General features: G+C 40.8%; 1 protein-coding gene across 4 annotated transcripts in view; it reads left to right on the top strand.

The window, feature by feature from the left end:
* The window catches only part of WDR62 (WD repeat domain 62), a 52,695-nt gene that overhangs the window by 22,452 nt on the left and 13,119 nt on the right, over positions 1 to 17,124 (top strand). For all 4 annotated transcript variants that reach the window (XM_077132046.1, XM_077132045.1, XM_077132047.1 and 1 more), the window contains 6 exons: positions 7,213 to 7,350; positions 8,924 to 9,102; positions 10,524 to 10,615; positions 13,796 to 13,921; positions 16,419 to 16,486; positions 16,567 to 16,688. In XM_077132046.1, the coding sequence (XP_076988161.1) occupies positions 7,213 to 7,350; positions 8,924 to 9,102; positions 10,524 to 10,615; positions 13,796 to 13,921; positions 16,419 to 16,486; positions 16,567 to 16,688 (725 nt within the window). The remainder of the gene's footprint in view (positions 1 to 7,212; positions 7,351 to 8,923; positions 9,103 to 10,523; positions 10,616 to 13,795; positions 13,922 to 16,418; positions 16,487 to 16,566; positions 16,689 to 17,124) is intronic.

The raw sequence follows: 17,124 nt of genomic DNA, 5'->3' as shown, positions 1-17,124 counted from the left end.
TATAGTTGAATTGTATGTATGTGGATATTTCTCAAAAATTTTTTTAAAAAGACCATTCTTTCCCCAATTAATATATTTAGCAAAAATCAGTTGACCATAGAAGTGTGGGTTTATTTCTGTATCTGAATTCTATTCCGTTGGTCTATGTTATGTGTCTGTCCTTATGAGAGTACCACTTCGTTTTGTTTACTGTGGCTTTGTAGACTTTGAAATCTCCAACTTTCTTCTTCCTTGCAGTATTTGATTTGGCTGTTTAGGTCCACTTGCAGTTCCTTATGAATTTGAGGCTCACCTTTTCCATTTCTGCAGAAAAGACTGCTAGAATTTTGATGGGTATTGCTTTGAATCTGAAGCTTGTTTTGGGTAATGTTGACATCTTAATATTAAGTCTTCCTATTCATGAATTCAGGATGTCTTACCATTTATTTCGGTCTTCTATTTTCTTCAGCAATGTTTTGTAGTTTTCAGTTACAAGTCTTTCACCTCCTTAGTTACATTTATTGATTGGTATTTTATTCTATTTTGAACGATTGTGGATGGGATTTTTTAAATTTGCATTTCAGAATATTTTTTAATGACATATAGAAACAACTGATTTTTGTGTGTTACTCTTTTAGCCTGCAAACTTGTTTTATTCTCACAGTTTTCTCGTGAATTCTTGGGGTCTTCTACATAAAGAATCATGCCATCTGTCTTTTATTTCTTGCCTAATTGCCTTGGAAAGGACTTCTAGTATAGTATTGAATAACAGTGGTAAAGTGGGTATCCTTGATTTGTTCTTGATCTCAAGCTTTCAGTCATTCAGCATTAAGTATAGTATTAGCTGTAGGATTTTCATATATGTTCTTTATCATATTGAGGAAGTTACCTTCTATTTCTATTTTTCTGAGTGTTTTTATCATCAACAGTGTTGTTGCCAAAAACCTTTTCTGTATCAATTGAGACGATCATGTAATTTTTTCCTTCATTCTGTTAATATAGTATGTGACATCAATTTTCTTATGTTGAACAATGCTTGCATTGGCTTTTATTTTTGAAATGATTTCTTTATTTCTAACTCGTTGAATTCTGTCACCTTGTTTCTGAGTTTTTCTAATTATGCTTTATGATGTTCTTTCAAATCTTAAAACCATTTAAAAAAATTTTTTTTAAACACCAAAAATCACCAAACAAATGCAGACATTCCTATTTTCATCATTCCGTTCTACATGTATAATCAATAATTCACAATATCATCATGTAGCTGCATATTCATCATCATGATCATTTCTTGGAACATTTGCATCTATTCAGAAAAAGAAATAAAACGAAAACAGAAAAGAAATTTATACATACCATACCCCTTATCCTTTTCATTTATCACTAGCATTTCAAACTAAATCTATTTTAACATTTGTTCCCCCTATTATTTATTTTTATTCCATATGTTCTACTCGTCTTTTGACAAGGTAGATAAAAGGAGCATCAGACACAAGGTTTTCACAATCACACAGTCACATTGTGACAGCTATATCATTATTCAGTCGTGATTATAAAAACCTTGTGTCTGATGCTCCTTTTGTCTACCATATCAACAGACAAGTAGAACATATGGAATAAAAATAAATAATAGGGGGAACAAATGTTAAAAGAAATTTAGTTTGAAATTCTAGTGATAAATGAAAGTGAGGGGTAAGGGGTATGGTATGTATAATCTTTTTTTTCTGTTATTTCTTTTTCTGTTGTCTTTTTATTCCTTTTTCTGAATTGATGCAAATGTTCTAAGAAATGATGAATATGCAACTATGTGATGATATTGAGAATTACTGAATAGAACGGAATTATATGTTAATGTTTTTGTTTGTTCTTAATTTTTTTAAATTAATAAATGAATTTAAAAAACAAACAAACAAAAAGAAACATGGCTACTGGAACATAGCTCTACATTTTCAGGCAGTTCCCTCCAGCCTCTCCATTACATCTTGAATAACAAGGTGATATCTACTTAATGGGTAAGAATAACCTCCAGGATAACCTCTCGACTCTGTTTGGAGTCTCTCAGCCATTGACGCTTTGTCTCATTTCACTCTTCCCCCTTTTGGTCGAGAAGGTTTTCTCAATCCTTTGATGCTGAGTCGCAGCTCATTCTAGGGTTTTTCTCAATCCCTTGATGCTGAGTCTCAGCTCATTCCAGGATTTCTGTCCCACATTGCCAGGAAGGTCCACACCCCTGGGAGTCATGTCCCACATAGACAGGAGGAGGGTGGTGAGTTTGCCTGTTGTGTTGGCTGGAGAGAGAGGCCATATCTGAGCAACAAAAGAGATTCTCTTGGAGAGCCTCTTTTGTTGCTCAGATGTGGCCTTATTCTCCAGCCAATACGACGAGCAGTCTCACCACCCTCCCCATCTCTGCATGAGACATGACTCCCAGGGGTGTGGACCTTCCTGGCAATGTGGGACAGAAATCCTAGAATGAGCTGAGACTCAGCATCAAGGGATTGAGAAAAACCCTAGAATGAGCTGAGAATTAACATCAAGGGATTGAGAGAACCTTCTCGACCAAAAGGGGGAAGAGTGAAACGAGACTAAGTGTCAATGGCTGAGAGATTCCAAACAGAGTTGAGAGGTTATCCTGGAGGTTATTCTTATGCATTAAGTAGATATCACCTTGTTGTTCAAGATGTAGTGGAGAGGCTGGAGGGAACTGCCTGAAAATGTAGAGTTGTGTTCCAGTAGCCATGTTTCTTAATGATGATTGAACAATGATATAGCTTCCACAATGTGACTCTGTGATTATGAAAACCTTGTGTCTGATGCTCCTTTTGTCTACCATATCAACAGACAAGTAGAACATATGGAATAAAAATAAATAATAGGGGGAACAAATGTTAAAATAAATTTAGTTTGAAATGCTAGTGATCAATGAAGGCGAGGGGTAAGGGGAATGGTATGTATAATCTTTTTTTTTTCTGTTAACGTTTTATTTCTTTTTCTGTTGTCTTTTTCTTTTTCTAAATCAATGCACATGTTCTAAGAGATGAAGAATATGCAACTATGTGATTTTAAGAATTACTGATTATATATGTAGAATGGAATGATATGTTAAAGTTTTTGTTTGTTGTTAATTTTTTTTAATTAATAAAAAAACAAAACAAAAAAAAGAGGTTCTCTTGGGGGTGACTCCTACGCCTAATTTTAAGTAGGCTTGACCTATCCTTTGTGGGGTTAAGTTTCATATGAGCAAAACCCAAGACTGGGGGCTCAGCCTATAGCTTTGGTTGTCCACACTGCTTGTGAGAATATCAAGGATTCAACTTGGAGAAGTTGAATTCTCCCCCGTTCTCACCATTCCCTGAAGGGGACTTTGCAAATACTTTTTTATTCACTGTTCAAATCACTCTGGGATTTATTGCAGCATCACTCTGGACAAATCAACAAAATCTCATGTCCTACTCAAGGTTCCATATACTTATGGTGTTCAGTTAAGCTGTCTACATAAGTTATATTAGGAAATGCACTAGTCAAAATATAAATTTTGTACCAAATATTTTTTGTTTTAGTCTCACACATAAGTTGAAATTTTAAAATATTAATTATCATCTATTTTCAGCACCCTGCAGTAATGACATTCCTTTGTTCTTCCTCATGCAAAAACATTTTTAAAATTTGTACATTTAGTCACTATCATCGTATACTCTAGGCATTCCTAGAATATACCATCTCAATCTTTACTGTCTTTCTTTCTGATTTCATTTATGTCCCCAGCCCTCCTCCCTCTATCATTCTCACATTCAGCTTCATTCAGTGTTTTAACATAATTGTATTCCAGTTAGGTAGTATTGTGCTGTCCGTTTCTGAGTTTTTATATAAATTCAGTCCTGTTGCACAATCTGTATCCCTTCAGCTCCAATTACCCAGTATCTTATGCTATTTCTATCTCCTGATGGTCTCTGCTACCAATGAAATTCTCCAAGTTTATTCACTAATATCAGTTCATATCAGTGAGACCATACAATATTTGTCCTTTTGTTTCTGGCTGATCTCACTCAGCATAATGTCCTTAAGGTCCATCCATGTTAAACCATTTTTTCAGTGTCTTTTATTTCATTTTGAAATAATGAGATACATGGTTTTTTGGTGGAAAAATATTTTGTGGAAATGTTTATTTGTGGTGTGCTTTCATTGACTTTAAAGTTTTATTCTGTGCCTTGTTTACTTTGTCCCCTTTTTTCTTTTTTAAAGTAACTTTGTTTGGTATTTGACCTTGATCCATTTTTGTTGTTCATTTTATGTTATATTAATTTTTCTGAATTTTAAGAAGTTGTCATTGTTCAGGACAGATTTTCTAACTTCGTAAGAAAGAGCTCCAGCTTGCATTATTTTTATAGTGTTTAAAAATATGTCAGCTTGCTTTCTGTTATTTCCTTGTTAGGTTCCTCTTTTATCTATTATGTCCCTACTTTTATCTGAACCTCCTCTTTGTCTCTCTTCTCCCTGTCCTGAAGAGTTTTATTTCCTCTCTCAGCAGTTTCCTTTCAATGTAGGCCTTTGTCTTGGAAGGGGCCCTGGGAAGTCAGTTTTGAGAGTTCACAAGGGCCAGACTGCTCCGGCCCCTTCAGACCTACTGCCGACCCTTTGCTCTCAACCATTATTGGAGTGGATAAAATACTCCCAGTTTCAGCTACTGTTCATATTGGCCCAGAGTGTTTTCCACTGAATATTTGTTAGCTACCCTAGAGCTATCCTTGGGTCTGTCAGATGTCTCACTGCATCGTCTGCTTTCTTTAAACTGATACTGATAACAAATAAATCTTGTAACTGGTTTTATTTGTCCAATTGCAACTGGACAAACAGGTGGTTTGTCCCTACCTGCTTTGATTTTGAGATTTATGGGGTTGCCTTGCAACTAGTTTTGCTATGAATGTCTTGTTTTGCTATCTGGTTGCTCTTTTTTTGTTTTTTGTTTTTTTGTAAAGGCAGAAGTAAAACTGTATTTATAGGTGATCTGATTAGCTTACATAGAGATCCTAAGGGATCCACCAAAAAAACTACCAAAACTAATAAATGAAATTTAGCAAGTTTGCAGGATACAAAGTCAAAATCAACTGTATTTCTACATATCAGCAATGAACAATTGGTAAACAAAATTTTTATAGCGATACAATTTATAATAACTTCGAAAAACATGAAATTCTTAGTGGTAAATTTAGCAAACTATGTGTGAGACATATACACTGAAACACACAAAGTGTGGCTGAAAGAATTAAAGGTTGAAATAAAGTGTGGAGACATATATGTTTATGGATCAGAGGACACAAACTGTTAAGATGTTAGCTTCCCCCAAATTGGCCTATATATTCAATTCAATACAATTTCAATTAAAATCCTAGCAGGCTTTCTTGAAAAATTGAAAGCAGAAAGATCCTAAAACATATGTGGATATTCAGAAGACCTTGAATAATAACCTGAACAATTTTGAAGGAAAAAAAAACCAATGTCGAAAGATTTACATGTTATTGTAAGGAATTACTATAAAGCTACAGTTTTCAAGACAGTGTGGTTTAGGCATAAAGATGGGCATGAATGAATGGAACAGAATAAAGAGTCCAAAAACAGACATGTACATATATGATCAGTTGATTTTCAACAAAAGTGCCAAGGTAATTTAAAGGTAGTGCTGGAACAACTGTATGTCTATGTGGGAAGAACTGAGCCTGACTTTTTTTTAATACCTGCCATGGACAAGTGTGTCTTTTTGGGTGTGTGTGTCTCCCTACATATTTGTTTTTCTGTATCTATACATCCACACACATAGAGGCAGATACATGATATGTATATCATAAGGAATTTTGTTTATAATGTTGTTTTAACAACATTATAGTGCATGGCCAGGAATTGAACTCGGTCTCCCATATGGCAGGCAAGAATTCTATCACTGAACTACCCATGCTGAGCCTTGACTTTTACTTTACAAGAAAAAAATAATTCAAAATAGATCATGGGTATAAATATAAAAGTTAAAACTTCTAGTAGAAAATATAAGAAAAAATCTTTGTCTTTGGTAGTCTTTGGCTACCCCAAGGATTTGTTTCCTATCTAAAGATAGTACACAAATACCCTGAACCATAAAGGAAAAACTTAACAAATTGGACTTCATCGAAATTTTAAAATTCTCTTCAGAAGACACTGTTAAGAAAATAAAAAGAGTCATAAACTGGGATAAAATGGATATATCTGCTGAAGGACTTAAATCCCGAATATTTGAAGAACTCTTAAAACTCAACGATAGAAAAATAATTAAAAAATGGGTAAATATTTGAATTGACCCTTCACCAAAGAAGATATATGAATAGCTTAACATCATTAGTCATAAGACAAATGCAAATCAAAATTACGAGATAGCATAACATTCCCATTAGTATAGCTGATAAAGACTCCAATAGCAAGTGTTGGAGAAGGCAGGGAGCAACTAGAACTCATACATTGCTAGTAAAGATGTAAAATGGTACAGCCACTTTGGATAAGTTTGGCAATTTCTTATAAGGTTAAATACAAGTTTACTATATAACCTTTATTGTTCTTTTTTAATGTGGGGTTTGGGGACTGAAAGCTGTGCTTCTATCATCATTTCCCAGACCTCATCTTCCATGTTTTGAAATCTTTTGTATGTTGTCTTTATTGTATTCTGAACAATATATTTAGCTCTGTTTTTAATTCACTTAATTTTCTTTTCAGCTGTGTCTAATCTGTGGTTTTTTTAAATAATTTTTTGTTCTAGAGGTTCTGTTTTGTTCCTTTTCAGCTCTGCTTGCTTATTCTTTATGGTTTCTGATTGACCAGTCATAGTTTTAATCTTTTCAATGTTATCTTTTATTTCTTTAGACATATTAAACATAGTAATTATATATTCTTTCTGATAAATTCCAATATATTAAGTCTTTGCTAGACTCTTCTCCCTTTTGTTTCTGCTGCTTTTAGCTCATGTTGCAAGACATTTTTGACTGAGCTGCCCATTCCCATTTTTGGGAGAGCTGTTTTAAGGCCTGGGCTAAAGATGGGGAATGTACAATATATGGTAGCATTTTGTGTCCTTTTTTTTTTAGCATAGAAGGTATCACACTAAGCAGGTTTATCTGCAGCTCACTTATTTTCACCAAAATGTAAGTACATCCTAGTGTTGTTGTTGAGGTATTGTAATGAATCACCCTTTGCCATGTTCTCTGGGAACCATAGGTATATCCTGAGTTTGAAGATCAGAGAGCTTGTCTACCATCAGGATCTTTTCTGACTTGTTCCTCAGACAACACCATCCGTTTCTGGAACCTGGATAGTAGCCCTGATTCTCACTGGCAGAAAAATATCTTCAGTAATGTGAGTGGCTTCATTATGCTTTCTGTTAAGAGGAACGCAGACTTTTTTGGGGGGTGGGGGGTTTGAGCTGGTTTATGGGCCAGGAATCAAACCTAGGTCTCCCTCATGGCAGGCAGGCATTCTACCACTGAACCACCTGTGCAATCAAAATGACCTATTTTAAACTAGACTAAGGGGGCAGTCTTATTGGAACCTAGTATTGTATCTCACCAGGGGCAGGAACCTGGAACAAAGGCAGGTTATTCTCTGTCCCCCTCCCTCTTGTTTTTCCCTCTCTCCCTTTCTGTCCTCTCTTCTTTTCTCTGTTGACTAATTTCTACCCTCTGGGCTTGTGTGGCTACACCACCCCAGGCAGCCCATTATATCAGTAGAGATGAAATTGTACCCAAGTCTCGAGTCGGAACTCCCTGCAAGAGCACCGATGGGTGAAGCCAGACAGGGACCTCTCTGCTAGGTAACTGCCACACAGTGGGGCCTGGGATACGGGCTCTGGCAGGATCCTGAAGATAGTCATCATGGGGAGCTAAAGAGAAAATAGTTTGCTGAAGAAATGGTTGATATCACCAGGGCAGTGAGGGAGCTTCTCTGGGGCACTGAGACCTGAAACATTCATTTGTTTGTTAAGTTCTGTGCCAGGTACTGTGCTGCATGCTGGGGACACAACAGTGTCAAAGACCCTTCTGCCCTCCTGGCACCCACAATCTAGAGAGGGGAAGCAGACAGTGAACCAATAACTTCAAAAGTATCAAAGTGCTTAAATGAAAATGGTATGGTGCTAGTAGGACATATAACAGTTGTTTGATCTTGTCTGGGGCATTAGGGGCAGCTTTCTGAAGAAAGAAATGATTAAGCTGAGTTATGAAGGATTGGAAGGAATAAAGAAGGGAGTCCAGAGTGTTCTAGGCCAAGGAAACAGCTTATGCAAAGTCCCTGAGGTGGGAAAGAGTTGGTGAGTTGGGAGACCTGAAAGAGATAATTATGGCTAGAACAAAAAGGGCCTTCAGTTCAGTGTGTGTAGCAGGTGCTTCTTTGCTGCTCTCTTTACTGCCTACCCAACATAACTATTGTCTCTTCTGCACCTTTAATACACTTGTTAGATTTGACTGCACATAATAGAAAAACCCAAATTAGAGGTAAAGTTTGATTCTCTGACTTATAAAAGCAGTCTAGAGGCAATCGGTCCAGGCCATTGGCAGCTGCAGGAAGCCCTTAGAAACCCAAACACCTTGCAGCTCTCTGTTGTTCTGTTTTGAGGGTGTGGCCCTTTTCCTCGTGATCCAAAGTGGTTGCTTGAGGCCAGCTATTATATCCAAGTTCTAGGCAGCAGGACAGAGGAAAGGAAATAGAAGAATACTTGCTTGCTTTATGTCTTATTGATCAAAATTTATTTGTACAGCCTCATTTAGCTGCAGGGAGGCCAGGAAACAATGTTATTTGAGTGGTGATGCTCCTAGTTCAACATTGGCATTTTGGTACTAATAAAGAAGGAGAGGCTGACTATTGGGGGGCACATAATTGCAGAAGTGCTTCTGAGCTGCTCATACCATTGACCTCGGCCCTCTCCTTCCCATAGTCCCTGCTGAAGGTAGTATATGTAGAGAATGACATCCAGCACCTGCAAGACACATCACATTTCCCAGACCGGGGAAGTGAGAATGGAATTGCTATGGACGTGAAAGCTGGGGTACGAGTCATGCAGGTCAGTCCTGATGGCCAACACTTGGCTTCAGGTGACCGAAGTGGAAATCTAAGGTAGGTGACCACTGGGAGTTGTCTAGTGTTCACCTAATGACTTGGGCTTGGGTACTCAGGATAGTGGTGAGGAGCCCTGGCTTTGACACTTCCAGGTGCCCATCAGAACTTGGGGGCTGTGAGCACCAAAAAATCAGCTGAGAAGAGACTTCCAGAAGGGCTGAGATCAGGGTAGCTACCATGCCTCAGCAGCTGGGTTGTGCGAATTTATCTTACAGAGTGAATGGGCAAACTTGTATGACTCAAGGACAGGGTGACACTTAGAGCATTTCTCCAATGTCGTGGTACTGCTACTGAACTGTCAAAGAAGAGTCTGAGGACTCTGACTCTGGGGAGGAGCCAGGATAGAGCACTTGAGGGCTTAGGCTGTTGTCCCACCCTGAAGAAGTTCTTCAAGATGTTAACAGTGCAACACATGCTGGCAGAACATAAGCCCTGTCTCAGGAACCAGATTTAAACTGACAGATGGCAGCTGTGACCACCTGGAAGTTGGGGCTGTTGGGGGAGGGAAGGGACTAGAATTGGAATGCATGTGCCCCATCCAGAGGCAGCCACTGAGCAGCCCCAGGCCCCCGTTCCAAGAAAAGCAGAAAGTGCAGATTTTTTTCATTTTAAATTCTATGATTTTAAAACATTGACAACTGTGTTTTTGTTTGTTTTCTTTTTTTATCAATCACTGCCTGAGGCAAACCAAATGTGTTGGAGAGCTGCTCCATGGACAGGGCTCTGTCTTGAATGGCAGGAATAGAAAAGAGTTGAGTGAGGCAAGGTTCTGCCCACTTACTGGGTACCCGCATGAGCATTGCTATTGGCTAATTTAATCCTCTTAATGACTCTGATTCACATGCTACTGGTAGCTCCATTTCCGGATGGGTTAATTGAGATAGGAGGGACCAAGTGGCTGCACTCAGATCACACAGATAGAGAGTAGAGCAGCTGGCATGACCGTCTGATTTAAATCCTGGCCAGCCTGTTGACTGTGTTTGACTTCACTTGGGAAGAATGAGGAAAGTCTAGATTTGAGACTTAAGCGTAAGAGATTGGAATCAGATGTTCCCACCCATAGGGCTATCCTCAAATATGACCTCTAACCTCTCACCACCTCTGATACAGCTCTACCCTGACCCCTGATCTCAGAGGATTGTTCTAGATCCCTGGAGACTGGCTTCCCCTAGGGTGTTGTTCTGACTCATGGAACCAAAAGGGGTTGGCTACTCATAGCAGTATTCCTAGACTCAGTGCTGCTCTCTGTTGGATGGCAGATCTCTAAATGTGGTTGGGTTTTTCCAGGCCAGTTGGTCAGGGTTGGGGGCAGCAGCCTACCTCGCTGCTCTGACCTTTTCTAGCATTGGCAGAGCACCTGGTGCCAGGGAGTGGGGCTCCAAGCAGGGTACAGAAGGTAATATATGTATATCTCCCAGGATCCACGAGCTGCACTTCATGGATGAGCTCATCAAGGTGGAGGCCCACGATGCTGAGGTGCTATGCCTGGAGTACTCCAAGCCTGAGACAGGTTAGCCCCTGGTAGGATGGCAGCGGGAAGGCAGGCGAGTGCCACACAGTGAGGAGGGGTAGTTGCTACCTGGTTAACCAGTGAGTGGCAACTGGGTGTCCTGTGTTTAAAAGGGCCCCTGTTGGTATGGTATGTATGAGCTTTTTCTTTTTTCTTTTTATTTCTTTTTCTGGAGTGATGTAAATGTTCTCAGAAATGACATGATGATGAATATACAATTGTGTAATGATATTGTGAGCCATTGATTGCATACCAAGTGAAGAGTGTTAATACGTTAAGAATGTTAGTATTTTTATTTTGATTGGTTTTATTAATAAACACACACACACACACACACACACACACACACACAGAAGAAACAAAAACGAAAAGGGCCCCTGTTATTGGCTCAGAGACCTGGGGCTGGAATTTGGCCTGGCTTACTCCCTGCTGGTCTCCAGCACTATGAATGGTTTCTATACCAAAGAGGTGAATGTTGAATGAATAGTTGTGTGAATGAGCTTGTCCTTTACTGGAAAAGATAGATTGATAGATGTTTTTAATTAAACATCTTATTTTGAAAAAGTCTGAATCCTACAGAAAAGTTGCACAAATATTACAATGAACACTTGCATAGCCTTCACCCAGATCCCTCAACTTTTTTCTTTTAAATCCTGCCTGGCTTTCTGTTTGTATATATGACTTCATCTACTTCTTCTTTCTCCATTTCTCTATGTATGTATGTGTTTGTGTGTGTGTACCGCTGTTCTAGTTTGCTAGCTGCCGGAATGCAATATACCAGACACAGAATGGCTTCTAAAAAGGGGGATTTAATAAGTTGCTAGTTTACAGTTCTAAGGCCGAGAAAATGTCCCAATTAAATCTATAGAAATGTCCAATCAAAGGCATCCATCCAGGGAAAGATACCTTGGTTCAGGAAGGCCGATGAAGTTCAGGGTTTCTCTCTCAAGTGAGAAGGCACATGGCCAACACAGTCAGGGCTTCTCTCTCAGCTGGAAGGGCGCATGGCGAACACGGAGTCATCTGCTAGCTTTCTCTCCTGGCTTCCAGTTTCATAAAGCTCCCCTGGAGGCGTTTTCCTTCTTCATCTCCAAAGGTTGCTGGCTGGTAGACTCTCAGCTTCATGGTGCTGCAGCATTCTCTGCTCTCTCTGAATCTCCCCTTCTCCAAAACGTTTCCTCTTTTATAGGACTCCAATAAGTTATCAAGACGCACCCAAATAGGTGGAGACATGTCATGACCTAATCCAGCTTAACAACCACTCTTGATTAAGTCACATCTCCAGGAAGATGATTTGATTACAGATTCAAACATAACAGTATTTAATAGTGATTATTCTACCTTTATAAAATGGGATTTTGATTAAAACATGGCTTTTCTAGGGTCCATACATCCTTTCAAACTAGCACAACCACACACATATATATAATACAATAATAGCATAAACATTTTTTATTTTGCTAAGCTGTATAACAGTAATTTGCAGGCATGATGCCTCTACACTCTTAAATACTTCAGAGAGCATCTCCCAAGAGTGAAGACTTCCATTTACATGACTACAGTGTACTTATCAAAATTGGGAATTTTCACTTTGATACCACACTGTCCTCTATCCTATGGTCCATATTCAAATTTTGCTAGTTGTCCCAATATTGTCTTTTATAGTACCTTTGTTTTCCCAATCCAGCTTCACACTTTAGTTGTCATGGTTCAATAGTCCCTTTATTCTGGAACATTTCCACAGCCTTAGCTTGTTCTTATGGCTTTCTGCAGAGAACATGCCAGTCATTTTGTAAAATTTCCCTCCATTTGGGTCTGTCTGTTTGTTTTCCTGGTCAATTCAGATGATCTATTTTTGGCAGGAATATAGCATAGGTGGAGTTGTGTCCTAGAGAAGGTAGATAATAAACAATCATCTTTCCCATACTCTTCTTTCCTTGTGCCATTCTTGCACCCTCTGCCCTACCAAATTTTCTTTAAATCTTTCTTTGCTTAGAGCCCCTTTCCTGAGCTACCCCGACCCCACCCAAGTCACTTTTCATGCTTTGGACACAGGGTGGGCACCATCTGAGGGGGTCAGCAGGGGAAGGCCTGTTGGCAGAAGGAAGTGACAGGAAGCAGTCAATAGGACTTGGACAAGGCCTGGACGGGGTCTAGTGGCCAGAACTCAGAGAGTGAGAGCACATTGCTTTTTTTTTTTCTTTTCTTTTTATTGAGAAATATCTGCACATATACCATCCAATCATATTATGCAATCAGTGGCTCACAATATCATCACATAGTTGTATATTCATCACCATAATCATTTTTAGAACATTTGCATCACTTCAGAAAAAAATAAAAAGAAGGAAAAGAACTCATACATCCCATAACCTCATCTCCCCCTATTATTTATTATACTTTTTTTTTTTTTCACTCATCTGTCCATACCTTGGATAAAAGGAGCATCAGATACAGGGTCTTCACAATTACACAGTGATTTATATTGTACAAGCTATGTAGTTATACGGTCTTCCTCAAGAATCAAGGCTGCTGAGCCACACTTCTACAGTTCCAGGTACTTCCCTCTAGCCACACCAATACACCATAAACTAAAAAGAGTTATCTATATAATGCATAAGAATAACCTCCAGGATAACCTCTTGACTCTGAAATCTCTCAGCCACTGAAACTTTATTTTGTCTCATTTCTCTCTTCCCCCTTTTGGGCAAGAAGTCTTTCTCAACCCATGATGCTGGATCCCAGCTCATCCCCAGGAGTCAGGGCCTATGTTGCCATGGAAATTTATAACCCTAGGAGGGACATTGCTTTTTTGATGTGACTGAAAGGTAGGCAAGGCTTCACATGGAATGCCAAGGAGTTGGAATCAGCAGAAAACAGCACTGGCCTCTGTTAGAAATGTTTGCTGTGGATATGAGTGAAGGAGTATCCTTGCTTACAGAAAAATTCATCCTCCCTGAACTGGTGGCATGGGATATGAAATTAGAGTTTGGGGACTCCAGGGAAAGACCTCACTGAGCTGGGGGAGCAGACTTTTCAAGGCTGGGGCAAGTTGGGTACAGTTCTGAGACCAAAGACTCCTTCTCGAAGGAATGTAAAGCTCAGTCATGCTGCTGTTTTCAGAGGCCAAGGCCTTGGAGCAACCTTCTAGGAACCCAGATTCATTCTTTCTACCCACAGGGCTGACCCTGCTGGCCTCAGCCAGTCGGGACCGACTGATCCATGTCCTGAATGTGGAGAAGAACTACAACCTGGAGCAGACCCTGGATGACCACTCCTCCTCCATCACAGCCATCAAGTTTGCTGGTGAGCCCCTTCCTTCCTGCTGCCTGTACTTGTTAGATGAACTCCTTAGGTTGCAAGTAACAGCAAAACCTCCCTCTAGGTTAGATGAAAAAAGAGAAGCAAGTTCTGAATTCAGATACAGCTAGAGCCAAAGGGGTTTTTTTGTTTTTGTTTTTGTTTTTAATTATCAGGACTGTCCGTGTCTCAGTTCTGCCTTTCTTTGGTGGGTAGGATGTTGGTGGCCATGGTGCTGCTGAAGAGTGCTCCTCTCTTCCTATTGATTTTGGCAGAAATTGGAAACTGGCTTTTCTAGTCCTTGTTTGAGGCACTTGCCATTCCCAGAAATGGTCATTGGTGCCAGGGCTTTGGAGGATGTTCTCAGACTAGCTTGGCTTACACCCCATCATCCAGGAGAACTGGCATTAAAGGAATGCTGGCCCCCAAAGAAAATTAGAATGCTAATCCTGGGAGAGGGTGGGGTGGGTACTGGTTGACCTTGGTAGCAAGCTATGTGATAGTGAAGATTGATGGAGGAATAATTCTGTGCTGGACCAGGGTCCTTGCATCATGTAAAATGGAGACAAACTCTTCCCAGCAGTTATACCCTTTTCTATCGCATTCAACAACTAGAGTCACAGTCAGTTGGTGCAGAACCAAGGATCTTCCCTGAGGTTGTCCTCCAAACCCAGGCTCAACAGGAAAGTGGAAGGGATTCCTACAAGATTGGAAAGATTTAGTATGAAGTTCTAGCATGAACATATTCTAAGAGCAGGGGAGGCAGCACCTGTGGGTGTTTGAGCAAAACCCAAGAGCTGTTCAAAACTGCATTCAAGAAGAATCTATTCATGGAGTGAATACATTCATTGACTCTGAAGAGCTTTTATGGATAATCTTGCCTATGACAATGTATTATTGTTCCTTGATCTTTCCTGCTTATTGACCTGCCTCTCTTAGTATCCTGGTAGGGAGCTGAGCAGGAACAAGTTAATGTTTAAAACATTTTGATGAAGACCTGACAAAAGCAGTCTGCTAAATATTCATATACCCTTAAAAGCTTTTCAAACTATTCCGTTTCATGTGTTATAGGTAGTTAGAATATATCAGTAACTCTGGCAGTTCAGCCAGCTGTAGCCTTACCTTTACTGAATGGTCTAGATCCAGGAGTGATGTGGCCAAGCAGCTAGCCCTGGAGTTCATTCTTAAGGCTACCCCCTGAGAGACTGCAGATCCTAAACCCAACTCTGCCTGCTCTGCTGTGGCCCAACTGACTCACCTGGGGTTATGCTCAAAATATTGTTCAGTTAGTATAAACTGGGCACTGGCCAATCAGAACCTGTCTGAAGCCATTCTGCTAAAGAAGGATTCTTTCCCTTTTCTGTGAAATATATATACATCCAAACAAATGAATGCAATATCTGTGTACAGTTTACAGAATAACACTGTGAATGTACATCCAAGTTTATAGTAGGTGTGAACAAGGACAGACAACCCATTGTTTATAGTCAGTGACTCTTTGGACTTGGCATTGTTAAATACTTGGAATTTTGCCACCCCTGAGTCAAGAAGCAAAACATTACCAGGAGCTTGTAGGTCCTCTCTGGCTCCCTTCCCACCATGGAGTTCACTCCCTCGAGGGATTCCATTTTTTCATTAACCTTCTTATATGTCGGGCCTAGGCTCTCTCACATGTCCTGTCATGAAGGAACAGCATCTGTTGTACCAAGACTAAGTGTTTATATCTGTTTTGCTTTTTCATCCTTACCACAACTCTGGGAGTATTTGTGCTGCTATTCTATAAAGAGATAAAAATAAGAAAAGTGAGACTGTTTTTAGTGCTTCCCATGTAACAGAAGGGCTTCACACAACTCTCTGTGGATGGGGCTGGCATTAGGCCCAGTGTACACACCAGAAACTGAAGCTGAGAGAGGAAAACCCAGTTCAGAGCGCAGCTTTGGCTCTGACACCAGAATCTTGGGTTCGTTCCTGACTCTGTCCTACCTCACTGTGCATCTTGGAACAAGGACTTTTTTGTCTCTGAGACCCTGTGTGCACAATTTACAATGGGGTGGACAGTGAGTATTCATGAAAAGAAGGCCCAGGTGGTCCCCAGCCCAGGGCCTGGTCTAAGGCATGTTTGGTGTTCTTGTTATTCTCGGTGGTGAAAGCCTCCTACCGGTCTGCCTATCTCCAGTCCCTCCTCCCCTCTGCTGCACCCATCCAAATCCCATACTGGAGTTAGTGCCCCCTCTTGCATCCCTGGCATTTGTTTCTCTATATGGCCTTGACCTGCAGAGGCTTGCTTTGCCCTTAGTTCCAGCTGCACTTTCCTTACACCCAGCTCACATCTTACAGGTTCCACCTGGACCCAGCACCTACCTCACTTTCTACAGGAAGCCCTCCCTCACCCCCAGCAGAGTTGGTTGAGTGCCCCTGCAGTGGCATGCCCTAGCTAGGACCCCCACCCCAGCGGGATCTAATGATGACCCAGCCCTACCTAACATACCTCATTCTCCCCCAGGCAACAGAGACATCCAGATGATCAGCTGTGGAGCCGACAAGAGCATCTACTTTCGCAGTGCTCAGCGCGTAAGAGGGGCATCCTCCCTGTGGGCTGGGGTAGGGGGGTTTTCAGGTGTCTTTTCTGAAGGCCTCACCTGCCCTGGTAGGCCTCGGATGGACTACACTTTGTCCGAACCCATCACGTGGCAGAGAAGACCACTTTGTATGACATGGACATTGACATCACCCAGAAGTATGTAGCTGTGGCCTGCCAGGACCGCAATGTGAGGTAAGGAGCTGCCCTGCGCCCTGGATTGGCCCAGCCTGGGCTGGTTTCTGAGTAGGACCTACATGGCTCCTAGCTGGGTCTGTTCTCCTGGGCTAACTGCTTCCTCTCCCTGCTTATCTGGTCTCTTGAGAATTTAGATAGGGTGGAGGGGTGCAGCTGGTTATTTCTTAGGGGCTGGCTCTTCCAGATCAGTGGAGGGCTTCCCCTGGCTCTCCTTGGAGCCTGTGTGATTGAGGGGTGCTGACGTGGCCCATAAACTCATTCATTGCACCTGCATTCCCTGAGTGCCTATCTAGGCTGGCAGTGCTGGCAGTCACAGCAGTGACCAGGACAACCCCAGGCCATGTCCTCATCTCATGGAGCTCACAGTCCAGTTGAGGGGAGACAGACACCTCATCAGACTGATAGTTCAGAGTAGTCAGGGCTGGGGGGAGCT

The sequence above is a fragment of the Tamandua tetradactyla genome, chromosome 16 (genome assembly GCF_023851605.1).
Source record: "Tamandua tetradactyla isolate mTamTet1 chromosome 16, mTamTet1.pri, whole genome shotgun sequence".
Taxonomy (NCBI): Eukaryota; Metazoa; Chordata; class Mammalia; order Pilosa; family Myrmecophagidae; genus Tamandua; species Tamandua tetradactyla.
The sequence above is the reverse complement of the archived record's forward strand: the minus strand, read 5'-3'. Positions and strand labels throughout refer to the sequence as shown.